Genomic DNA, 26559 nt, shown 5'->3' with positions numbered 1-26559 from the left:
AATTTTGGTATTGTGTGTATTATAACTAAGAACTATAACACGCACACAACGAAAAATGGCGCGAACTAGCAACAAACTCAAAATCAGAGTTGCACTAATCGCTGATTTTGACAGATAGTGCACTCAATATTTTGTTGTTGGGCAACTGTCACTACCAGTAAATGAATATATCTTGGGGGTCTCACTCGAACAGCTGTTAACAGCCGGCCAAGTTGTACGGTATTAAAATGTCAGATTTTTGTTTGCATTCTCTTGGTTGTCATCTTCTTTCTCGAATATTCTCTGCTCATGTACGCACACGTATATACACACGCACACGAGAATTCTTTTAGTGTGTTGGCAAAACTTCGATCAGCTTGATGGCAAGATGGCGGATTGCACCATATGATTTGGGGTTGTTGTGCAAATTACACCACCTTTAATTGTTTCGCCATGGGAACTACCTATGCAAATTTAGACTTTAAAATTTCTGGACACTTCCTAATTGACATTCTAGTTTTCATTTGCATTCTCATGTGTAGCAGCCAGCGTATAAAATGAAAATTAAGCCAAAAAAAAACCAAATCGAGCGTTTGACGTTCTAGTGTGAATTGGATACAACTCTGGAATTGGACAATTCCATCAGCTGGACAAGCGAGCTAGTTAACCCTGTCTGAACCAATTTTTGTGTACGTGAACGGAACTACTGTAGCAAAACTGTTATATGTCAACTGTCGTTTGCGGTGTATTTGTTGTAAATAAATTAAAGTAAAAATTAATTGAATTTGTTGGAAATAATAAAAAATAACATTTATCAATGCATAAGGCGAAAAAGAAAACTGCAAAGTTGCCTAAACCAATAAAGGTAAAGAAGGAGAAGAGTGATGAGGATCGTTTACCACAACCCATGTCGCACTACATTGACGACAGACTGGAAATGGTTAAACAAATTTTTGGTTCGCTCAAACCAAAAACTATTATAAATTTAGCTCCAGAATTCTTAAAGGTATTTTCATATATTTGAATTTCAGCTGTAAAGTTTTTCAGTGACTTTTTTTTTGTTTGTTGTAGACTCAAGGATTGGAAGAAATCGAAGAGGCTTGTTTAAATGAATTGCTGTGCATATCAACCAAACGTTTGAAGTCCATTATAACTGCTACTAAATGTCCCACGGATACTGAATCCTCAGAGGATGATGATGTTCAAAGGCATGAAGGTACGATGAAAAATATAGTTTGTTTCTTCTAAGCAGTTTTTTTTTTGTTAAGAAGTGCTGAATCTGAATCTGTCGAAAGCAAACCCTTTTCAATCTGTTGTGTTTGCTATATTTTGAATATTTCTTTTTGATTAGAGACAGCCATGTACCCTCGTGAATATCACTATTCTGAAACCCACTATCATGTGTGTTACCGACTGCGGGATAGTCTCATTTCATTATCAGAAGTTTACGTGTTCTGTTCGTCCTTATCTTCTATCGGTGAAACGGCACATATAAGCCTGATTATATAAATGTGGTCTTTATGCCAATTTTTGCTATTCATTTGGTTGAAGCTTAGGCAAAGGTGTTTTGGTATCCGAATAACCCCAACCCCCCAAACAATCTCTCCTACTCCGCCTCAGTGTACGTAAAGAACCTCGGACCCTGGTTCTGTTCGTTTGCCAGAACCGCCTCCATCATCTGTTGTTGTCGGTGAGGTATAACCGTTGCATCGACTGGGTGCATTTCCGATCTTGCTATGGCCTTACGTCATTACAATAGAACAGTCGAACTGAACATATTGCAAGCTGTTGTGCGTACATAGACAGCAATGGGTCACAAGCGTCACAAGACGGGCCAGTGCCGGAAGTGGTCTGATAGGCAAGCTTGACGAGGTAGCGGGTTCTATGAGTAGAAAGAACATATTGGTTGCAGCGATCCCGGAGAAAAAGCTGATGACTTCATCAGTAAAGGCTGCCGCCTCTGTGTACAACACACTGCTACAATAACAACAACAACAAAAAGCTGACCAACACATGCAGCCTGCACAGTTGTCATGGATACAAAGTGCTACGTAAGGATCGTTTAAGGAGTGGAGGCGGGGGATTGGCTTTCGTGATATACCATTCCGTACAGTATAGATCCATCTCGCCTGCGCCTGGCGCTAATGAACTCAAAATATAGTACGTGGGGATAGCAGTCAGGTCCGTTACTGTTGCTGTGAGCAATCTCATTCCGGTCCAAAGGGCGAATCGCTGCGGGAATAGGGTTGCCATTGGTTATTTAAAGGCGCATTGTCATATAGAGCATTATAGGAACTTAGTATTTGTGCAAGAGCTAGTACCACCCGGCTTCTCACTGAGACTTCTCTCGATACCGCTGGTTGTCCGCGACTGCCGTTGCAGCTACTTTGTATGCTCACAGCTAAGCTTCTCGTGGAAGCAATGAACACCACACAGACCGGACCTCTATATTCCAGCCTATGTAGAGCTCATAGCTATCCCGTGCGGTCCGGTATGCCGATATAGAGTTGTACAACGTATTATTTTTGTTGTTGTAGCCACATTTGCATGTGGAGGTGGCGATCCTCACCAAGCTCTTATAGAGCAAGCTCGTTCTAGTCTCTATGATCGATCGCCGCGGGAACATGATGGCCATTGGTTATTTTAAGGTGTCAATAACTCGCCTTGTCGTATCGAGCATCATAGGTACTCGGTATTTGTGCAAGAGCCGGTGCCACCCGGCCTCTCAGTGAGACGCTCCAGTCGATACCGCAGATTGTCCGCGACTGCAGTTGCAGCTACTCCGTATGGAGCATTCCACTATCCGCAACCAGTGGACGCGCCCGGTATCATACATAAACATGCCCGGAACAAGTTGAAGTTCGATTTTGTATTCGCTCTAGATTAAGAAAGCTTATAAAAATCAATTTTAAAATGCAATTTGTTTAGCCAAACATTTCCATTTAAATCTTTTTCAGAACACGTTTCATTAGAAGAAATTTCATCCGATAGCGAAATAGAAGGTGGCACATCCAAGAAAGGTAATATTTATATTCAGTTAGTAAAATGTGTGTGATAATATCTCACGTTGCAACAAATTTAATGAGTTGTTGTAGCTACATTTGCATGTGGAGGTGGCGATCCTCGTCAAGCCCCTATAGATGAGCAAGCTCGTTCCGTTCCAAGGAATCGATCGCCGCTGGAACATTGTGGCCATTGGTTATCTTAAAGCGCCAATAACTCGCATTGTCATATCGACACTTAGTTTTTATCGAAGAGCCGTTGCCGCCCGGCCTTTCAACGAGACTGTTGTTGCAGTTACTGTGGAGTATTCCACCATCCGCAGCGTTGAGATTTTTTGTAAAAAAGAGCGTTTTTTAAAGGGTGGCAAAAAGAGTATTTTTTCAAAAAAGGATATTGTCATCTTGTTTGACCTATCTATACTGAGGTTGGGGGGGCTACCCTAGCTCAAAGCCATGTAAACTTACCCTGTGGTGTTGCTCTGCGCAAGCCGTTCGGATTCGGCAACAAAAGAGGGCATTGAGTTTAACTTGTATCGGCAACTCATTAATATGAGAGAAGTATCCTTGCTGTTTCTAAATGAAATGTTCATTGGCAAATTTACATTCTTACGTTGCCATTCCTTGGAGAAGATTCAGGAAGTTCTCTTTATGTTAATTTTGGCTGGTCAACATTTCCTGTTTTCAAGAATTCCTGCAGATTTGTTTCGAAAAAGGGTCAAAAAAGGTACTGATTAAAAAGGTTATAAAAAAGAGTCATTTTGACCCTTTAAGGTATAGGACTGCCACAATTTAAATTAAAAAAATATTCTCCGAACTTCGTGTTTCAATCTTCAATTTCAAACAAAACTGGAAATTTTATTTCAATATATAAAAAGTATTTTCTACAATAAATCCAAAGGCTCCTTAGACTATATTATTTTAAAAACTAACAAAGTAAAATACAGTACAAATATTGTGGAGATATAGTCACCACAGTACTCCCCCGCGGAAGAACGCTAGATGCCTTCTGGGATAATGATAACTCTTCCATAGCGCGTTCTTCTAACTGCAGGATTATGTGTAGGTACTTCTGCTGCTGGTGTTGAGTCAGGTTCATCATTCAATATAAATGCGGGCTTAAGTCGATCTATCGATATATTTTGATGCTTTCCATCAATCAGCAAAGTAAATACCTTTTTGCGTCGATCTAGAATAAGGTAAGGCCCTTTATACTTAGGTTGCAATGGTATCTTGTTACCATCTTGTCTAATCCAAACATGAGAACAACTCTCTAAATTCTTGTTTATAAAAATAACAGGTTTGTTGTGATGTTTTGGTTCCGTCGATAGCATATTTCTAATAGCAGTTTTAATGTTATAAAGTTGGCTTGTAGGATCCACATTGGAATCTAATTTGAAGAAATCCCCAGGAAGTTGTATAGGTTCACCGTATAATATTTCTGCTGGACATGCTCCAATGTCTTCCTTCGTAACAGATCTGATTCCTAAGAGAACAGTGTTGAGAGTTAATCCTGTTTTTAAAACTCTGTGGAAACGCTCGACCAGACCGTTTGATTGTGGATGAAAGGACGTCGTAAAGTTATGTTTTATGCCTAATTTACTTGTTATTTCCTTAAACATGTGGGAAGTAAATTGGCTACCTCTATCAGTGGTAATAGCATTTGGAAGTCCATATCGACAAATCCAGTTATTGTAAAAAGCATTGAAAACGGTTTCAGTTTTAATATCTTTCAAAGTAATCGCCTCTGGCCACCGACTGAAACGATCCAAGCAAGTTAGTAGATACACGTAATCTTCGGATGGAGGCAAAGGTCCGACAATATCCATATGTACCACAGCAAAACGCGAAGTAGTCGGTGGAAACTTACCAAATTCACTTTTTGTATGTTTGTTTACTTTGTTTGCAACGCTGGCATTCCAAACAACTTCGAGTCCATTCATTAATATCTTTGTTCATTGAAGTCCAATAAAATTTCTTTGTTATAAGCTTACGAGTTGCTCGTATTCCAGGATGTGAGAGACTATGAAGGTTATGAAATACCTGTTTGCCAAACTCCTTTGAAAGAATTGGACGGGAAACGCCCTTTGATACATCGCACCATATTCTTATATCCGTGTTTGGTATATTTACTGAAATTATGTTGTCGTTTTCGCGGATAATTTCTTTTAGTTCTGGATCTTCATCTTGAACCTTCGAAAGTTTTTCATAGTCCAATGGCCGTATTTTGATGGCTTCGATTCGTGATAAAGCATCTGCAGTTACGTTTTGAGAACCAGGGGTGTACCTTATGTCAGTAGAAAATTGTGCTATAAAATCCAAATGATTTCTTTGCCTAGGAGATGCTTTCTCCAGCTTTTGTTTGACAGCGAATGTAAGAGGCTTATGGTCAGTTAAAACGATGAATTTTCTTGCCTCCAATAGATAGCGGAAATGTTGCACGCTTTTGAAAATTGCTAAAAGCTCACGATCATAGGTACTATATTTCATTTGTGTAGGCGTTAGTTTTTTAGAGAAAAATCCAAGTGGTTGCCACGATCCATCTACATATTGCTCCAAAACAGCTCCAATCGCATGGTTTGAAGCATCAACTTTTAGCACTAATGAAGCATTTGGAATGGGATGTGTAAGGAACGAGGCATTAGATAAACTTTCTCTGCATTTAATAAACGCTTGCTTCAACTCATCAGACCAATCAATTTCGCGTGTATCATTTTTCTTTGTCTGGCCTTTTAATAAATCGTTTAGAACAGATTGTAGCTGAGCGCCATGAGAAAGAAATTTGCGATAAAAATTTAGCATAGCCAAAAAACGTCGGAGTTCTTTGATTGTTTTGGGCAAGGGAAATGACTTAATAACATCCACTTTTTCTGTAAGAGGTTTAATGCCATCGGGAGTGACATGATGACCAAGAAAATCTATTTCAGTTTGGTCAAATACACATTTTGAGGGATTTATAAAAATTCCGTATTTCTTGAAACGTTCAAATAATATTTTCAAATGTTCCAAATGCTCTTCCTCAGATTTTGAAAAAACACAAACGTCATCTATGTACACAAAAACAAAATGCAGGCCTCTACATACCTCATCAATGAAACGTTGGAAAGTCTGGGCAGCATTGCATAATCCAAATGGCAATCTCAAGAATTCAAATAAGCCAAAAGGAGTTATAACTGCCGTTTTCGGAATATCGTGTGGATGGACAGGGATTTGGTAGAACGCTTTCATTAAATCCAATTTTGAAAATATTCTTACTCCGTTAAGATGCATCTGAAAGTCGGTTAAATAAGGTACGGGATACTTATCTGGAACCGTAATTGTATTGAGAGCTCTGTAATCTCCACATGGTCTCCATTCGCCATTAGGCTTTTTGACCATATGCAGAGGATTTGCCCAGTTGCTTCTGGAAGGTTGTATGATTCCTTTGTTCAGCATATACTGGAACTCTTCTTTAGCTGCTTTAAGTTTTTCAGGATCTAGACGTCTACTTCTGCAGGAAACCGGTGGACCATGTGTTACAATGTGATGATAAATGCCGTGCTCAGAAGAAAAATTTTCATTATGCATTATTATTTCAGGATATTCTCGAAGAAGCTGATGAAAACTAGTATCTCCAGAAACCATTTTTATACCTATAGAGCCTTCTTTACATAACGATCCACTTACTGCGAGCAGTGTTTGACCATCCACCAGTTTGCGGGTGTTGAGATCTGGCAAAAGATGAAATTGACGAAGGAAATCAGCTCCAATTATAGGACGAGAAACATCAGCTAGTATAAAGCTCCAAGAGAAAGATCTGCGTAAACCCAAATCTAATGAAAGGTTTATTGAGCCAAACGTTTTGATTTCAGTTCCGTTTGCAGCATAAAGTGATAGTTTTTGGGGATTTTTGCGATTTTTGCTAGGATAAACCGATATTTCTGCACCAGTGTCGACTAAAAATTGTATTTTTGATTTCTTATCGGTTATAAAAAGGCGGCCAGAGCATGCACCATCGACACTCAGCCGAGATTGGGGTCGATGGAGGAATTAGTTTTTTGTTATACTGAAGCTGCATGGAGGAATACATTTGCGAGCGTTTTCCCCAAAACGAAGATGGTACCAGCACTTGTTTCTATTATTTGATTGCGTACGCGGTTTTGAATAAGAACGTGTTTTTTGTCTGGAACGGTTTTCCAAAGCATCAATTCGACCAATGAGTTCATCTATTTTTGTTGACAAATTGCTTGCTGCAACATCCGGTTGAACCTCTGACACGAAGCATGTCGTAGAAGTCGAGAGTGTTTCCATGATTCTATCAGCTCGAATTCCCAAATGGTCTATTTCTTGAGAATCGCACACTGCTAATATACTTCGGACTTTCTCTGGTAAACGCTCAATAAATAAAGTCTTTAAAACTTCATCAAAAATTTTGCCAGCTGACAAAGATGGAATGGAAAGGAAGGAATCTATTATACGTTTTTTCATGGTTGCATACTTATTGTTATTTGCAGTGTCCATTAGTATATCTTTCACTAAAAACAGTACCGATGGATCCAAATTTGCCACTAGGTATTCATATTTGGTTGAGTCTTGGGTAATCCTATATAAACGAAATGTTGCTTCAACTTGCAAAAACCATATAGCTGGTTCTTCTTTCCAAAAAGGTGGAAGTTTCGCGATTCTTGCCGATTCCATTCCAATATCATTAGAGGGAGGCATATCGCTATTTGCTGGATTGTTTTCTGTTGACATCTTAAAAAGTTGGAAAATTCATCACGTCGGGGTCACCAAATTATAGGACTGCCACAATTTAAATTAAAAAAATATTCTACGAACTTCGTGTTTCAATCTTCAATTTCAAACAAAACTGGAAATTTTATTTCAATATATAAAAAGTATTTTCTACAATAAATCCAAAGGCTCCTTAGACTATATTATTTTAAAAACTAACAAAGTAAAATACAGTACAAATATTGTGGAGATATAGTCACCACAAAGGTTACAACGGTAATACTGGCCCTTACAGAAGTCCAGAACGAGAAGACGATCGAATGTCTGTAAAGAGATTAGAGACAAAAAGTGGAGTTGTTGTAGCCACATTTTCATGTGGAGGTGGCCATCCTCGTCAAGCTCCTGTAGGTGAGCAAATTCGTTTCTGTCCAAAGAACAGATCACGTTGGGAATAGGGTAAAGGTGTCATCATAGGCACTCAGTATTTGTGCAAGAGTCGGTGCTGCCCGACCTCCCACTTAGACTCCGCTCGATACTGCTGACTGCCGTTGCAATATTCCAATATCCGCAACCAGTGGCTCACAGCTAAGCTTCTCGTGACAGCAATGCACACCACACAGATGGGACCTCAATGTTCTGACCTGTGTGGTGTTCAAAGCTATCGCGTGCCGGAAAAAATGTGCTGTTCACCTATCGCATCCGACAGATGTAGCCGCCTCAACAGAGCTAAGATTGACCCCAACGTGCAGGATTTGCGTCCCGATTGTGACCTGGGACCACACGTTAACTGTTTCACTACCGAGCAAGACCCACTCAGCTCAGACCCAAATCCCTCTTGGATTTTGATATTCAAGAGAACCAAGCAGACGAAATATAGAACATAACACACTGCTACAACAACAACCAGGGTTTCGGAGATCTTCGATGTCCTGAAGGCACTGAATTTGATTCCTACGCGGGAGCGGCAGCCCGAACGGAACCCACCGATGGAAGGACTTCGATGGGTAAGGCCCGAGAGTCTTACTTTGCTGGATACGGGCCATCAAGGGATGCCGTGAAACGAGGCGGTCTACGAGCTGGTTAGGATGGGACGCTTGTTAAGCGCAGAACGTGCTAAAGAATCAGTGAAACCTGCCTTGTGCGAGTTTTTTAGTAAGTTGGACGCTTTCTATCGAGTGAAGATTCCCCGTGAGAGATTGCGCGGCACCGGCTCGTGCTTAAATACTGAGTGTCTATAAAACTCGATATAACAAGGCAAGTTATTGGCGCCATTAAATAACCAATGGCCATTACGTTCCCGCGGCGATCGGACCTACAGGAGCTTGACGAGGATCGCCATCTCCACATGAGAGTGTGGTTACAACAACAACAAATAAAAATTAAAAGATGTTTGATCTATACAATTCGGTTTTTATTAACATTTAAATTTCTCACAAACGTTCATTGGAGCCACATAGAAAGCTCGCATTATGACCACATCTTCATCAACACCCAAATGTAGAGTATCTTCCACGCCCCATTTGCCAACCTCTATTGTTATAACAAAGTCACCCGTTTCAATGTGACCACTAGCACGGGCATACTCCAATCCAAAATCAATTGGTTTGTATTCGCATAAGTTCGTTTTTTTGTAGTACAAAATAGATGACAGATTTCTTCTAAGATTTAAAACCTTTGCCAGTTGCACCTGTTTTTGTGTTACTTCGTCCGTTTCATCCATTGAAAGTAAAACATAAACTGGACAATAGATCTCTACTCGACCCAAGGCTGCTGCTGCGGTTTCACATTTTGTGTAGAGAAAAATTGCTTGACATTCTATGGAGCTTATAGTCCTTATTATAAAGTTCACCACTGATTGATGCGATGTCAGGATTTCAAGCAGTGCCTTGGGATTATCAACAACTCCACGTCGAAAATCTCTAATGGGGAGTAACTTCTTTACTATTAAGGGATATTTATTGCACCATGTACTTTTTTCTATAAAAATGCAATCAATTTTCCATAGAAAATCGTGGTTTTCAAAAATATGAAAATCGCTACAGCGCTCTAGAGGCACTGAGCCTATAATTGGTTTTTTTAGATACTTGGCAACGGGTATGACATCTTTGCAAACATATGTTTGCATACTCTTAGATAGAGTGAACAAATTTGGTAGCCATATGAAATCCAAAAGTTTTACGATTCCAAGTGTGTCCAATTTTTTGGCACTTCCATTTGCCAGATCAAGTGTACCAATTAATTTGAAATTGTATAAGTATTTTATATGATGATGCATCACTTTCAATAAAGGCTTCCAACGAATGTTTGATATTACAACAAAGTCTGTATTGATTTTGGCCGCTAGCTCCAGATCTTGGGTAAACATGAGCTGAAACACATGCATGTCCAGAGAGTGACACGACTTTAAAAAGTCAATGTATTCGTAAGAATTAATTATTCCGGGGCTATTAACTTGGAAGGCTATGCTACCTTTTAATTTTTTCACAATATGACCGTGTACTTCATTGCCGATTTTGATTTCCTCACTAAGTGCTAATGAAGGCAGATAATGCACTAAATTGATTACATAGCATATTTCTTTAAAACTTGAATATTTATAATTAGCATCAGTTGTCAATGTCATTATATCTCCTTTTTTGACAAATATTGAGCAATCATTTCTCAAACGACCTATGCGGCAGGAGTCACCTGTAATTTCGAGAGCAATTCCCACCACTAGATGTGTGGTGGGATCTTCAGTCTGGAGATCTTTGATAGTATTTTTAATCATAGTGTAAATGTTCTCAACATCTTCGAGTGTATTCGTTACCGCATCTATTAAGAGAGACTTGGTTCCATTTATTATCAATCTCTTCACTTCTTCTGTGGTGGTGTGGCACACAACTTTGGCCATAAGAGCCAAATTATAATAACGTTTTTTAACACGTTTCCGACGATGTTGTACACTTAAATCGCATGCTTTTTGAATTTCTATAAGTTGCTGTTCCAACTCCCGCTGTCCATTAAGCAAGATGGTAAATTGATCGTCATTGGCGCTTTTTGCATTATAAACCATTGCAAAAATTGATTTTTAATTATTTATTGTTTCTTACAATTTTATTGTCAGATTTTCTATTCGCAGGCAAGAGGAAGAAGCCCAAAGCTGATGGGGTGGATAAAAATAAATTAGTTGCCAAAAATGATACGCCAAAAACTACGGAGCCTAATGCAGGTAATTAAAACTGAATATACAAATAAATCTAGATCGTTTGAACTAAAAATTTTAATTATTTATGAAATTATCAATTTGTTTCTTAGCATTTTTGACAATGCTATTGTCGATATTTTGTTAGAAAAATAATTGATTCAAACATTTAGGTATATTTTAGAATGGTTAGTTGAAAAATAATTTTATGGGGAGTATAACGCACATTTTACGCATTTTCAAAGCGCTGCATACAAAGGGAACATCTGGGTGTTAGTAAAAACAGGGTAAGTTCGGACGTACCAAATCTTGAAAACCCGCGAAAAAAATTTGCAATATTGCCAATGTATATTCCATTAAACCATTAACTAAGTTATTTTTTTGTAAAGTCACAGGCGATTTCAGGTAAAACGAGTTAACACCATCGATTTTGCTTGGATAAGTAATTCCGTGGATCCCAATACAAATGCGAAATTGATTTATATGAGGACCATAGCCTGCCTATGGTCAAAGCACTTTTCAAACTAGAAGAGACATTGTAGACCTCAAACGGGCTTTGGGATTTTTGAGCACTATTTTGTAAATGGGACCACAACTGAAGATTTGGCAGTCCGAACAAGTTTTTGAAATACCAAGTTGAACGGCAGATTTTTTACTAGTTTTTTTCGCTTTTATCCCACCGTGTGTTAGCCCGGTGAAAAAGTAGTTTGCTATTTCTACAAAATGTAAATGCATTGCCCATGCACGTTCCATTAAGGAACAAGGGTAAACTTTTCACAGGGATAGATACCTCCTTTTTATAGCCGAGTCCGAACGGCATGTCGCAGTACACCTCTTTAGGGACAAACGTCGTCAGCATTAGAAGAGGATAACAACTGACTCTCGCCAGGCGTTCAGCGTCATAGGCGAACATGCTAACCGCTACGGTGGCCTCCAAATGATAGATTCTATATCCACGCTACTACAATGACTTCCATGGTATACGTGGGTCAGTGCATCTTTCGAAAGTTGTGTCAATGGCAATGGACACTCGGGGCAACAGTGAGATCCGTTGACGTTGTCTAGCGATCGAAGCCATTGACACAACTTCCGAAATATGCACAAAAAACATGTGTATACCGTAGAAATCATTGTAGTTGCATGGACAAAGAATTTATCACTACAACACACAAACACATAGTCACTTTGCTTAATTATGGTATGTTTCAAGTGAATCGTAAATTGAATACTCAGAACAAATTAGATCTTATTTTCGTTAATCAGCCTATTATACAAAAATATTTATTCCATCTCTTCATAAACCTAAGAGGCAAGTGGTCAAGACCGATAGAGCCTACTTTTTCCTAAAATAGATTGTATAAAATTTAATAGTCTTTTATCCAATATCGTTTGGGAAATTAAAATCTAATAATCTTAATGAGGTGTTGCGTAATTTTTATGATACACTATTTTCATGTTTTTCTAGTTCTGTTCCCAAAATTTCAAGATGGACTTTGACTAGACCTCCTTGGAATACTCCAAAACTCGCCAAACTTAAAAATAGAAAAACGAAATTATTTAAGGAATATAAAATGTCTGGCTCTTCTATGGATTTTTCCATGTATTCAATTTCTAGGTCGGAATATAATACCGAAAATAATATTGCCTACCGTAATTATTTATGCTCCATGAAGCAACGAGTAAAATTAAATCCAAACGAAATTTATAAATTTGTTAATTCGAAGCGAAGATGTTGCACTCTTCCTAACACCCTTAAACATGGTTCACTAATCGCCGAAGGAAATAAAGAAATTTGTAACATGTTTGCAAACTTTTTTGCCTCGACATATTCTGATAAAATGTATGATATCAACTCTGAATATTCGTACGAGATTTTTCAATTGTTACAAATGTTTTACAGTTAGTAACTCTTGTCAATGATGGATTTAGGCAGAGGACACAGATTGATGCTTTATATACCGACTTTAGTAAACGTTCGATAAAGTCAATCATGACCTACTTTTGTTAAAGCACGGTAAAATCGGGGTTTCTCCCGTATTATTAAATTGGGGTTAGTTCTTACTTATCTGGACGTGTAGAATGTACACTTCGGCGATTCTTTTTCTAAGTCCATTATTGTGAAATCCGGGGATCCCTATTTCTTCAATCTAAATGTATGCTAATGACGTCAACATTTTCCCATCCATCTGTGTTCCTTCTGACTAGGATTTGTTACAACTCGATCTTGATAACTTTAATGGAACTAAATATCTCGAAATGTAAATTAATGTCTTTCTTTAGAACGCAACACTTGTCAAAATTTTATCATCTTAACGGTCGTGAAATTGACATAGACGAAACTTTTTTAGATCTTGGCACCCTCTTAGATCATAAATTGAATTTTAGACAACATTCCTTCCTATAAGTTTGGATTAAATTTAATAAAGCTCCCTATTCTCAGTAGCCGCAGGAAAATGTTGCACATCACTTTCAGCTCAAATGTTTTACGCGGGAAGTATAAATTTTTGTTCAGCCGGCTTAATATTAACGTTCCTTCAAGGCCAACGAGAAATTTTCAACTGCTTAATAGTCGATATCTTCAAAGCGATTTTGCAAATAATTACCCTTTTGTCGTATTTGTTTGGATTTTAATAAATATTATTATCTTTTTGATCTTACTGAAGATAGATATACATTAAAAAAATTAAACTATACTTAAATCCTAGTTAAACATCAATGTTGTTTGTATTTATGCATATTTATATAGTCTGTAAGGATATGTGTATCTACATCTTAAGAATAAAAAAAATATATGTTAACAGTTAGTGTCGTGCTTATATAAGTCGTGGTTGGTGTCGTGCTTATATCACAAAGCACGCAATGAAATCGATATGAGTACAACCTACCAACGTACAATCCCATGACAGTCGTTTCTGTGTACCGCATTGAGCCGATGGAACCCCTCATAGGCCAACGACTGCAGCCTCAGTGTGCGTGTTCGTCCTTTTTTCGTAATGGGAGAGAAACTTCTTGGAGTGTCTTCTCTCTACGCTTCTGGTACGTGCTGGGATTGAAGAGAACCCCGGACCCTGGTTCTGTTCGGGTTGCCAGAACCGTCGCCATGATCGGTCGATTAGGTATAACCGGTGCATTTCCAACTTTTCGCTGGCCTTACGTCACTTCGGGAGTATCCCGTGCCGGAATTGTTGCACTAAATATGTACAGCGGTGGCGTCGTCGTCATCACGGATACAATGTGGAACGTAAAGATTGCATACGGAGTGGGGTGGGAGATTGGCTTTCGTGAAACACCATTTCGTGCAGTATAGACGCATCTCGCCTGCACCGGGCGATAGTGATCTCTACATGGAATGTATGGGGATAGTGGTGTACATACCGCCGCACAGTGGGTCAAACGGCAAAAAACTGGAAATAGTTTAGGTTAGGTTGGAAAGAGGGTGTAGATATTAATCCGGCCCATGCCACTATGGACATACATCTAAGCCAGCAATCGTCTTGTTGTGCGCTCTAAAAATTATAAAAAGAAAAAAGAAACCTAAAAAATAAAAAGAAAAAAGTGCTACTTACAAAATTATTAAATCTTTTCCATACCACTCCCCTAAGTTGGTGCATGTCTGGTATTGTGTCTTCACCTAAGTGCCGGTATCTGTTAGACGCGAAAGCCGGGCAATGACAAAGGAAATGCTCCAATGTCTCATCATCTTCCCCCCATGCCCTACATATGCTATCAATTGCCGCGCCGATTTTACATAAGTGAGCTCGTAGTCCTATGTGTCCCGTTATGATACCAAAAGCTATACTGACCTCCTTATTGCTTCCTTTCAGTAATAGCTTCGTCTTCTCACGATCTGGATCCCCCCATAGGATTTTCGTAGTTCTACCGACCGTTTCGCTGTTCCACAATGTTGCATGCGCATTCGTCGCCCACTCTCTTAACTCGGACTGCGTCGACCCGAAAGGCTTCGGGTTAACCAAGTTTATTGATGGCAGTCCTCTGGCCTTCACCGCTAAATCGTCTACCCTTTCATTTCCTCCTTACTCCGTTACCTTACCGTCCTTGTTGTTATTGCCTTTATGGCAATTTTACTGTTGTTAAAGATGTTTACACTCGACGTCCTCGCGCTATCACCACACCAGTTCACGCATTTCGTGATCGCCCGTTTCTCCGTCTGGAGGACCGTATTATGGTCAGGCAGTCTAAAACAGATCTCAGTCCCTGGGTTCTCAATGTACTACTGAGGCGTAAGTAAGTATTGGTCTAATCACGCTCCTTTAGAGCCAGTGAACTTTCCTCGGATTCAGGCCCCATTTCGAACCTACGGCCCGTCTACATAGTGCCCAACATCTGCGAGCCTTCTCAGTACGCTCCTGAATGTGACACTTCCAATTCAGTTTCCTGTCCAAGATCACATCTAAGTATTTGACCTTGTCAGATATCGAAATCGTCTTATTGAGTAAATGTTGTGCGTTAAATTGGCCCACCTTCGTCTTCCTCGTGAACAAGCATATTTCAGTCTTCTCTGGGTTAACATTGAGACCTCTGGGTCTAGCCCGGTCATAGCAATATGCAAGACCCTTTCGGCCCTTCTGCATAGCTCGTTCGGATCCTTATAACATCGGGTTCAAATCGGGTGTGAGCCTTCTCAGTACGCTCCTGAATGTGACACTTCCAATTCAGATTCCTGTCCAAGATCACATCTAAGTATTTGACCTTGTCAGATATCGAAATCGTCTTATTGAGTAAATGTTGTGCGTTAAATGGCCCACCCTAGTCTTCCTCGTGAACAAGCATATTTCAGTCTTCTCTGGATTAACATTGAGACCTCTGGGTCTAGCCCGGTCATAGCAATATCGGATCCTTACAACATCGGGTTTAAATCCCTCCTCAGTCAGCATCCGTAATAGGTCATTTATGATAGTCACCCATAGGAGTGGCGATAAAATGCCCCCAGTGGCGTGCCTTGTGCCATTTTCTCCCTTATATTTATGCCATGCGACACACAATTTATCCATATCTTTCATACAGGGAGTCAAAGTTGACCACTTTTGACATCTCCAACCTTCTGGGGGCCATAACTTTTGATCTACTGAATCGATTTGCATCATTTAATATTCTAGAGAAAGAGCTTGATGAGATCTAAAAAATACGCATAATTCACCATGCCATCGTGTACCGCTAACGAGTTATGAGTTGTTTAATTTTAAAATATCAAAATTTTGACTTGGGGTTTTTCAGTGTTTTTTTAATAACTCCGTCAATCTTTAAGCAATAAACTTCAAATTTCACACAATTTGTGCCAGTATATATATGCATAAAAGAAAGAGAAAAGAATCATGCCAATGTCTTTAGCGCTGTAAAAATGGCAACATTTTCAATATGAAAAATACTTTTTTTGTCAAAAATTTTCAAAAAAGATACTCCCATTTTCTTTAAGTTTTCGCAAACTTTGGCCATGAAAGCACTATCATTTCTTTCCATTAATATCAGTCTGCGGAATACCCCAAATGCCGCGCAATTTCCCTGCGCAGGCATTGATACTCGTAGACGAGCGTAGAGATTCGTTGCACTAACCCCAGAATCAGAGAGCTGAATCTAGAAATAATCTGGGAAGTTAACGAACATAGGCGGAACTTGAAGCAGTTTAACTTAGGTACCGGTATAGATAAGCTGTTATCTACTATTAAGTCACTCTCGCCTCGGTAGATGGGATGACAGATGGATAGCCATCACAGTTTGCCGTGGACGACTCTAATCTGTTGCGCCAATCATCCATGGCGTTGGGCCCCACTCTACACTGATGCTTACGAATCTGGAGTCCTCAACCTGTCTTTGAACACTCTTATAGTACCCGATGTGTGGAAGATGGGCAGAGTGATCCCGCTACTGAAGCCTAGAAGGGTTCCGAGTAAAGGGGAGTCGTACAAACGGATCTCCCTTCTCTCACCAGTAGCCAAGACACTTGAGGGTCTACTCCTCCCGAGTCTCGTTGGAGAATTTCCATTTCCCAAGCATCAGCATGGATTTCGAAGACAGCACAACAATTGCTTTGCATGCCATCAACACACACATCTGCCGTGGCTTCAATCAGCCCAGGCCATGTTATAGGACGGTCCACGTGGCACTGGGCCGGCCTATCGAAGGCATTCGACACGGTCAGCCATGCCAAACTATTTGAGAAGATCGCCAACACGTCCCTCCGGCTAGGCCTGAAACGCTGGGTAGCGAATTATATGTGTGGTCGCCAGTCATTTATGGAAGTTAGGGATAAGAAGTCAAAGCACCTTAGAGTGGAACAGGGAGTTCCCCAAGGAGAGGTGATATCTCCGGTACTGACATCTGCGATAAGTTGAACGTCTACCTCAACGAACTTGTTCGTTCAACGAATCCCATCACGCTCCTCTGCAAGTACCAATCGGCGTTCTTCTGATTGATAAACGTCCGGCGCGCAGAGGTTGGTCGGTCGATGGTGAGAATTATGGGGAAGTGGTCGACCCCAATCAGATGACGGCTTACCAGAATACGTCACTCAGGAGATCAGGGGATGCAATAGATGCCGAGCTGCTACACCTCCTCGTAATCCTAGTGGTGACATCCTCATTCACCGTGCAAAACGTGGAGCCTTCAATCTGCTTTGCCAAAGCTATGTCCAGCTGGTCGTAACCTATGGGAGGATGCCATGAAATGTGATGCGTATAAAACTCCCCTACAACCGGACGATTATCGCCAAATAGTAACCCACTTATGTTGGGTTTGTAAGCTTGGCCATTAATTGGGACAGCTACCAACCGGCGGTATGTACACGTTGTATAGCTCTATGTCGGCAGTACCGGACCTCATTGCTATCGCCATGCACTCCATGTAGGGGTCACTAGCGCCAGGCGCAGGTGAGATGGGTCTTTACTGCACGGAATGGTGTATCACAAAGGCTAACCCCCCACCCCCATTCCTTGAGAGATCCTTACGTAGCGCATTGTATCAGTAACTGTGCAAGCTGCAAGTGTTGGTCAGCTTTGTCTTCTGGATCGCTGCAACCAATATGTTCTTCCGGCTCATAGTGATGTAAGACCAGAGCAAGATCGAAAATATACCCACTCCATGCACCGGTTACACCACACCGACACCGACCGATTATGGAGGCGGTTCTGGCAAAGCGAGCAGAACCAGGGTCCGGATTTCTTTTCAATCCCTGTATGGACCAGGAGCATGCGGAGTAAGCATTCCGGGATGTGCCTCTCCCACGACGAAAAAAGGACGAACTGGATTTGAAGGATTCCATCGGGCCAATCCGGTGCGTACAACTGGCTGGCATGGGATTGATTCAGATCTTTCCATCGTTGTAGTAATGGACGTGTTTTCCACACGACTACAAGTTTATATTTCCAATGCGGTAAACTTTATGAAAAATGTTGTCCCCTTTTATGTAATAACTAAGGTAATAATTTCGATATGAAATATACGTTTGAATATGAAAGTTTTGAGTTTTAATAAACACGTGAAAATTTATTATAATTTTTTTTACTTTTATATCTATGTTTTTTAAACAATTTATTAATTTATTTCTTTCTTATCAAATTGTTCAATATTCCGATTTATCTGCTCAATCAACTGTTTTTAAGTTCTTATAAGTTTGTTTCCCCTTTGCTTATATATTATTTTTTTCTTCTTTTTTTATTTATATTTTTAATCTCATTTATATTTCAAATTTTAAATTGATCTAAATTTGTATACCCGCCACCGAAGGATGGGGGTATATTCATTTGTTTGCAACACATCGAAATATCCATTTCCGACCCTATAAAGCATATATATTCTTGATCAGCGTAAAAATCTAAGACGATATGGACGGACAGTCTGTCTGTCTGTTGAAATCACGTTACAGTCTTCAAAAATAGAGATATTGAGCTGAAATTTTGCACAGATTCTTTTTTTGTCCATAAGCAAGTTAAGTTTGAAGATGGACTATATCTTGATATAGCCCCCATATAGACCGATCCGCCGATTAAGGGTCTTAGGCCAATAAAAGCCACATTTATTATCTGATTTTGTTGAAATTTGGGACAGTGAGTTTTGTTAGGCCCTTCGACATCCTTCGTCAATTTTGCCCAGATCGGTCAAGATTTGGATATAGCTGCCATATAGACCGATCCTCCGATTTAGGGTCTTAGGCCCATAAAAGCCACATTTATCATCCGATTTTGCTGAAATTTGTGACAATGAGTTGTGTTAGGCCCTTCGATATCCTTCGTCGATTTGGCCCAGATCGGTCCAGATTTGGATATAGCTGCCATATAGACCGATCCTCCGATTTAGGGTTTTAGCCTCATAAAAGCCACATTTATTATCCGATTTTGCTGAAATTTGGGACAGTTAGTTGTGTTAAGCCCTTCGACATCCTTCGTAAATTTGGCCCAGATCGGCCCAGATTTGGATATAGCTGCCATATAGACTGATCCGCCGATTTAGGGTCTTAGGCGCATAAAATCCACATTTATTATCCGATTTTGCTGAAATTTGGGACAGTTAGTTGTGTTAGGCCCCTCGACATCCTTCGTCAATTTGGCCCAGATCGGTCCAGATTTGGCCATATAGACCGATCCCTCGATTTAATATTTTAGGCCTATAAAAGGCGCAATTTCTTGTCCGATGATGCCGAAATTTGAGATAGAGTGTTGAGTTAAGCCCCTCCACATATTTCTGCAATTTGGTCTCGATCGATCAAGATTTGCATATAGCTGCCATATAGACCGATATCTCGATTTAAAGTCTTGCTTCCAAAAAAGACGCATTTATAATCCGATTTAACTGAAATTTGACACATTGACTTATGTTAGGCTTTTCGATATCCATGTTGTATATGGTTCAGATCGGTTTATTTTTAGATATATTAGCTACTAAAAGGCCAACATTTTGTTATAAATAATTGAACAATAACTTGTACTTATTCGTATTTGGTCCAAATCGGATTTCGATATAACTGCTATGGGATATTAGGTATGCAATTTTCGCTGGATTTTGATGAAAGGTTGTTTACATATGTACCCGAGGTGGTGGGTATCCAAAGTTCGGCCCGGCCGAACTTAACGCCTTTTTACCTTTCTAATATTGAGTTGCCCAAAAAGTAATTGCGGATTTTTCATATAGTCGGCGTTGACAAATTTTTTCACAGCTTGTGACTCTGTAATTGCATTCTTTCTTCTGTCAGTTATCAGCTGTTACTTTTAGCTTGCTTTAGAAAAAAAGTGTTAAAAAAGTATATTTGATTAAAGTTCATTCTAAGTTTTATTAAAAATGCATTTACTTTCTTTTAAAAAATCCGCAATTACTTTTTGGGCAACCCAATATTATTTTCTTTGATACTTGTCTATTAAATTCTTGCCACTTATTATTTTTAAGTACTCTTTATGTAATTTGCCTTATATATAAATTTCAAACATTGTATTTCGATCTTAAATTCAATCGCATATCTTCATTCATTCGACTCATTAGTTCGATTCTAATTCGTGATGAATTAGATGAACAGACCAACTTAGAAAGGCCCTTGGGGCGAGGACTTAGCCCCATAATAATTTTAGTCAACATATGCTTTCCACATCATAAGCGGACAAGTAAACCTGTGCGCCATGGTGGTCTTGAAATTATAAATAGACTAAGTCGTTCGATGTACATATAGGTCTCATATAAACCGATCTGGTGATTTGATTTTCATGCCTGTAATATGTATCCTTGAGATATGGATAAGGTTTTAGAAATTGCCCAAAGAACTTGGCAAATGTGGTCCATGGTGAAGGGTTTATAAGATTTAGGTCAGACGAAACATAACACGTTTTTAATTTGTATCTATTCGATTGTTCCGCGAAAAATATTTAAAATAATTTTCAAAATTTTTTAATAAATTCTTATTGCAGAGGATGGGCAGATAAGCGTTTTGGAATTACTTGAGCTTCAAGCAAGGGCCAGGGCTATACGTTCTCAATTAGCCTTAGAACCGGTTACTAAAATTGAGGTTGACTCTGATGATGAAGGTGAAAATGGCAAACATTCCAAAAAAGATAAAAGCAGCAGCAAAACTGAACGAAAGCGCACATCAAGCGCAAGGGAATCACAGGATTCATCGAATCCAGCAGCAAAACCAATTGATAATGAGTCTGAAATGCGTAAAACAAAAAAAGTCAAACTTAAACGAAATTATCGCAACTCATCGACGCAGAACAAAAATGAAGAACGAACAAGGGATGGTGGCGAATGTAATGATAACCATGTTCGAAATGATAGTTCTGCCGAAAAACCTCGGAGTCAAGAAAAAGACATTGGTTTTAGATCGGAGCAAAAAAATGCGGGTGAAAATATTAAAAGGGAAAAATCTAGCCGTTCACCATCTCCAGATGTTATACCCATTGTTGCTGAACCGGAAACATTATTAATAAATGATTCTTCGGAAGAGGATATGGGAAATGGAGTTGAATCAAAACAACATGTTGAAGTGGTACAAGTGAACAAAGAAACTTCGACGGAAGTAGCAAGAGATCGGAAGAAATCAGAAACCGAGGAAGGAGAGTTAAATGATGACGATAACGTAAAGTCCACTCAAAACCCCCAGGCATTAGATAAATGTAAAGACACAAAGAAAACAGTGGATCTAAGAGAGATTTTAGTGGATAATAGGAATAAAGTTGGTAAATTAGTTTCAGATGAAAAAAAGTCAGAAAATATGAACTCTGAAGCTATTGTGGATAATTCTAATACTTCTGCGAGCACAAACATGACTATGCTTGAGGAGGAGGAAGATGACCAGAATGATGATATCATATCACTAGGTGAAGACTTAGAAGACGAAATGGACGAACAGTTAGAAAGTGAAGTCAGCACCAAACAATCATCATTTGTTACAGATGGTACAGAGAATAATTCTGCAGAACAAGGCAAGAAATCAAAAAAGAAAAAGTATGGCGATGACAATCGTAGCGAAGATAATCAGGTAAAAAGGCAAATGAAGTAGTTTTACTGAATTTAAACTATTTTATCTTTTAGTCATGGCATTCGCGGTATATGAAGAGCTCTAAAGTTAGTAAGGTTCTCGCAGCTTCACGGTTGGGAAAACGTGTGCGAGACAAAATTAAAAAGTCCAAGGAAGCATCCCGGGAGGATTCGGATAAGCCAGAAAAACAAGAAGAAATATTCACATCAAAACATGAAGATGGTTCACTGGAACAGTATAAAGAACTATTGGAGTTGCGTCAACGCAAACCAAAGTAGGATACTATTATATGTTTCTAAATATGTTGTGCTTTTATGTTGAATAAAACACTTTAGTTCTAATAACTAATTAAATGAAATGATTTATTATCGCTTAAGTTGACTGTTGCACAAATACTACTTAACTCTACGAAGCTAGACAAAGGATTGCAAAAAATTAAGTGACGCTTGTGCGAGGCGGTTGCAAAGTATGAGCGTCTCTTTCTACCATCGTCTCATGTCGTCGCTGTTGCACGTTGCAAGCATTATGCTTGTAGGGTTACCCCCTAACATCTCCCTTCTGAAATCTGAAGCGGGGAGCGTGATATTGGATCTACAGGTTGTCTTCTGGTAACTATACGTTGCGGTGCCCAATTTGGTGAAGATGGTGGTGTAGCAAAATCTTCATTCGGCTGTATAGGTGATATGTTGAATTCTCCCAGTAGAAGGTCCAGTGGTAATACTGACGAAGAGGTTTCGTTGTTGGATGTGCCTGCATCTCTTGAACGCAGTTGATTGGCATGTGCTCTAACGAGTATTTTTCTGTTTCCTACTTCGATTAATGTATTGTAGACTACCTTACCAATTCATTCGATGACTTCTCCAGGAACCCAAGAACTTTTGTTGCCTTTGAAGTTTTTGGCGTAGACGTACCGTGCTTCCTGTTGTATTCCTTCTCCATTTGTTCATTGAATTTCGGTTGGCTTGGAGTTGGTTTCAAGATAGCATCAAAGACTGTTCTCATTTTTCTGCCAATGTAGGTCTCGGCTGGAGTCTTCGAATCAGGTGTGTTAGGATTTGGCGTTGAACGATATACTTCTAAGAACGTTTGAAGCGCTTTGGTAGTTTCTTCCCCTTCGAACTTTTTTAATGCGCGTTTAAGCGTGTCGACGAAACGTTCCGCTTGTCCATTAGAGCTGGGGTGAAATCTCACTGTTCTTGTATGTACGATCGCTCTTTCTTTGCACCATGTTTGAAACTGTTCAGAGCAAAACTGGGTGCCATTGTCTGAAACAATTTGTTCTGGATTACCGAACAAAGCACAATATTCGGTAAGTATCCTTATGGTTGCGAATGACGTAATTGTTGATGTTTCATATATCGCTGGATATTTCGAATATGAGTCGATGATTACCAGGAAATATTTGTTCTTGACAGGACCGGCGTAATCGATGTGTATCCTCTCAAGAGGGCGAGACGTAATTGGCCAAGAGCAAAGATTGGTCTTTACAGGACTTTTTGCTGCTTTTTGACAGTTTAGACATTTTCGAACATATTCCTCAATATGTTTGTCAATGTTTGGCCAATACACGTAACTTCGTGCTATCGATTTGCTCCTTTCGGAAGACAAGTGTCCTCTGTGAAGTTGTTTGAGAACTTTCTGGTGAAATATGCCTGGAACCACGATCCTTGTGTTGAACATTAGACAGCCATCTACCATCGCGAGCGATTCCTTGCGGTTGAAGAAAGGAATGACGGCAGGGTCAATGTTCTTACTGCTTTCTGGCCAACCAGTTTTGAGATATTTGATGACATGTTGTATAACATCGTCTTTGGCTGTAGCGCTGGCTATAATCTCGAACGAAACTGGAATTGCTGCCATACTCTCGGTTAGTTCATGTCGTACATCTTTCTCGAATGACACGGAGGCCACGATGTAGTCATCGGATGGTTTCTCATGGTCACTGATGAGTCTGGAAAGAACGTCTGCATGACCAAAGTCTTTAGTGTTGGTGTATGAGATGTCAAAGTCGTATGCCAAAAGAATCAAAGCCCAACGTTGAAGTCGGTTTGCGGTATACACCGGGATTCCCTTTTTTGAGCCGAAGATCGTTAGTAGGGGCTTATGATCTGTGTGCAAGAAAAACTTGCGCCCAAATAACATCTTATGGAACCGTTGTACCGCGAAGATTAGAGCTAAACCTTCCTTTTCTATTTGGCTGTAGTTCCTCTCTACCGGTGTGAGAGATCTTGAAATGTGATGAATTGCCTTCATGTCACCGGTCGGGAATGTGTGGTATATCACTGCACCAATACCATGCGAAGAAGCGTCGGCTGCAACATGTATTGGTAAGTCAGGGTTGTAATGAGTTAAAAGAAGAGGCGATGAAAGAATCTTCTTGAACTCGTCCAATGAATTTTGACATTCTGGAGTCCATTGAAACTTCTGGTCTTTCTTCAGTAGGTCATCAAGAGGTTTGCGTAAATTCCTCATGTTGTTGACAAATTTACCGTAATGGTTGATGGAACCTAATAGACTTCGAACTTCGGTGATATTCTGGGGTACCTTCAAGTTTTGTATGGCGCTGATCTTGTTGGAATCTGGTTTTTGAAAAATTGGCATTTTTCAAATTTGAGTTTGAAACCAAATTCTTGAATTCTCTGTAAAAGCAAATTGAGATTAGTAATGTGATCAGAAATTGACTTACTGGCTAGCATGATATCGTCAATGTATGCTTTTGCGCCTTCAACGCCACTGCAAAGTTGATCCATTATTCGCTGGAATGCCCCTGGTGCTGATTTGATGCCTGGGGTCAAACGATTGAATCTATACAGACCCTTGTGGGTGTTAATAGTAAGAAGCTCCTTACTATCGTCTTCGACCTCCACTTGAAGATAGGCGTCTGATAGATCAAGATGACTGAAAATAGAAGCGTTGTGGCAATCCGAAAGTATTTCCTCCGGGGTAGGTAACGGATATTGATTTGGCTCGACGATCGAATTTAGACCAGTTGAGTAATCTGCGCAAATTCGAATCTTTCCGTTCCGTTTGCTCACTACTATTGGAGCTGCATACCTTGAAGAGTCCACAGGTGTGATTATGTTTGCCTTTTGTAGCCTGTCCAGTTCATTCTCGATTTCAATTCTTGCCGCATACGGTACTGGACGTTTTGAAACGAAAATTTCCCTTGCGTTGGGCAGTAATTGAATTTTGACTTTTGTCTTGGTGCAGAGACCAAGCGTTGAGTTGTCAAACACGACTGGATAGTTTGATTTCAATACTGCGACTTCGTCATCAAAAGATATTTGACGACACCACGTCGATATTGGTTTGTCCCAAAGCCCAAATGCTTGTATCCAGTCGATACCCATGATGTTGAGTTGATCAACGTCTGTGATGTAGCATTGTAAAGACTTGGTGGTGTTGTTGATAGTGACGTCTACGTTGAACTTTGCGAGAAGTTTGATGCTGTTAGTGTTAGCGTCACTAGCGCTGTCTGTGGTGGTATGAGCTTCTGGTTCACCGATTTGTTCCCAAGTTGATTTCGATATGATGGAAATGTCTGATGCTGTATCCACTTGTAGCTTCACAGGCTTGTTGTTGAAATTGGCATTTACGTACTTACGGAGTTTTTGAAAACTGAGCTGCTTGGTTTTGAACACGGCTTTTGTGCGAAAACTGTTTTTCGTCTTTTTGGCATTCTTCGAATGTTTGTTGTTGTTTGTCAACTGTATCACTAAGCGACATTTCTGTAGGTTTCTTTGGCAAAACGTAGTTGGTGAATCGTTCGTGCACTTGGTTCGACATCTTTCTCCAGAGAAGAGCCACTTTGTCATGTTCCTCTAGAGAACTCGCTTCCTTTTCGAACACATGTACGAAACGGTTGTACCACGCTTGGAAAATCAGACCACTTTCTGGCTCATACACAAAGTCAGTCATTGAGTGTGCCAATGATTCCATGAGTGCAGCTTTCGACGTGCATGAATTTGCTTGTGAATTTGTTTGTGAATTCGTCTTTGATGTGGATGCTTCATTTCCTTTGACAAATTCTGCAAGTTGTTGAAGCAATTGCGTTTGCAAGTTCATAGCCTTTTGCTGTTCTGCCAACAGATTAACAATTTTCTCGTCGGTCATGTTGTGAAATTCTTATTGGAATGTGATGAAATTCCTGTTGGGGTGTGATGAAATTCCTGAAATTTACCGATGCTTCCCCGACACCACAATGTTGTTGTAGTGTGTAGCTGAATTTGCACTGATGCCACCATTGTTGTAGTGGTGTAATTTCTTCCGACAATTTTTTTGTTACCACCATTGCGTTGTGGCGTAAAAACTTTGATAATCCGTTTTCGAAAATATTTGTCACTACTATTGTTGATAGTAGCGTGGAATTCCTTGATGTATTTTTTTTTTATTATACTCGTCACCACTATTGGTGTTAGTGGGGTGGAATTCCTTGATGTATGTTCTCGACTATCCTCGTCGCCACTATTGTTGTGCTTTTATGTTGAATAAAACACTTTAGTTCTAATAACTAATTAAATGAAATGATTTATTATCGCTTAAGTTGACTGTTGCACAAATACTACTTAACTCTACGAAGCTAGACAAAGGAATGCAAAAAATTAAGTGACGCTTGTGCGAGGCGGTTGCAAAGTATGAGCGTCTCTTTCTACCATCGTCTCATGTCGTCGCTGTTGCACGTTGCAAGCATTATGTTTGTAGGGTTACCC

At 39.7% G+C, this 26559-nt stretch overlaps 2 protein-coding genes and 1 pseudogene across 3 annotated transcripts; 1 reads left to right on the top strand and 2 right to left on the bottom strand.

The window, feature by feature from the left end:
- The first annotated feature begins 682 nt into the window (after nucleotides 1–682).
- On the top strand, nucleotides 683–22226 carry LOC106093962 (glutamic acid-rich protein). 2 transcript variants are annotated; one of them, XM_059360913.1, is made up of 6 exons: nucleotides 683–985; nucleotides 1051–1195; nucleotides 2937–2999; nucleotides 10798–10902; nucleotides 20781–21850; nucleotides 21904–22226. In XM_059360913.1, exons 1-6 carry the CDS (start codon nucleotides 797–799, stop codon nucleotides 22126–22128), a joined length of 1797 nt encoding a protein of 598 aa, XP_059216896.1. In that variant the 5' UTR covers nucleotides 683–796; the 3' UTR covers nucleotides 22129–22226. The 2 variants fall into 2 exon arrangements, with proteins under 2 accessions (XP_059216896.1, XP_059216897.1); XM_059360914.1 differs by having other exon boundaries at nucleotides 684–985; nucleotides 10813–10902.
- Nucleotides 9081–10803, bottom strand: LOC106093961 (uncharacterized). Its single transcript, XM_013261128.2, has one exon. It carries the CDS (start codon nucleotides 10744–10746, stop codon nucleotides 9106–9108), a length of 1641 nt encoding a protein of 546 aa, XP_013116582.1. The 5' UTR covers nucleotides 10747–10803; the 3' UTR covers nucleotides 9081–9105.
- On the bottom strand, nucleotides 22166–26559 carry LOC131994260 (uncharacterized protein K02A2.6-like; annotated as a pseudogene).

The sequence above is a fragment of the Stomoxys calcitrans genome, chromosome 1 (genome assembly GCF_963082655.1).
Source record: "Stomoxys calcitrans chromosome 1, idStoCalc2.1, whole genome shotgun sequence".
Classification (NCBI taxonomy): Eukaryota; Metazoa; Arthropoda; class Insecta; order Diptera; family Muscidae; genus Stomoxys; species Stomoxys calcitrans.
Note: the sequence above shows the minus strand (reverse complement) of the source record. Positions and strands in the feature narration are given on the sequence as shown.

Coding starts and splice junctions, on each gene's coding strand:
- LOC106093962 (XM_059360913.1), top strand. CDS start 797: ATGCATAAGGCGAAAAAGAAAACTGCAAAGTTGCCTAAACCAATAAAG. Junction 986..1,050: donor TAGCTCCAGAATTCTTAAAG/GTATTTTCATAT, acceptor TGTTTGTTGTAG/ACTCAAGGATTGGAAGAAAT. Junction 3,000..10,797: donor AGGTGGCACATCCAAGAAAG/GTAATATTTATA, acceptor TTTTATTGTCAG/ATTTTCTATTCGCAGGCAAG.
- LOC106093961 (XM_013261128.2), bottom strand. CDS start 10,746: ATGGTTTATAATGCAAAAAGCGCCAATGACGATCAATTTACCATCTTG.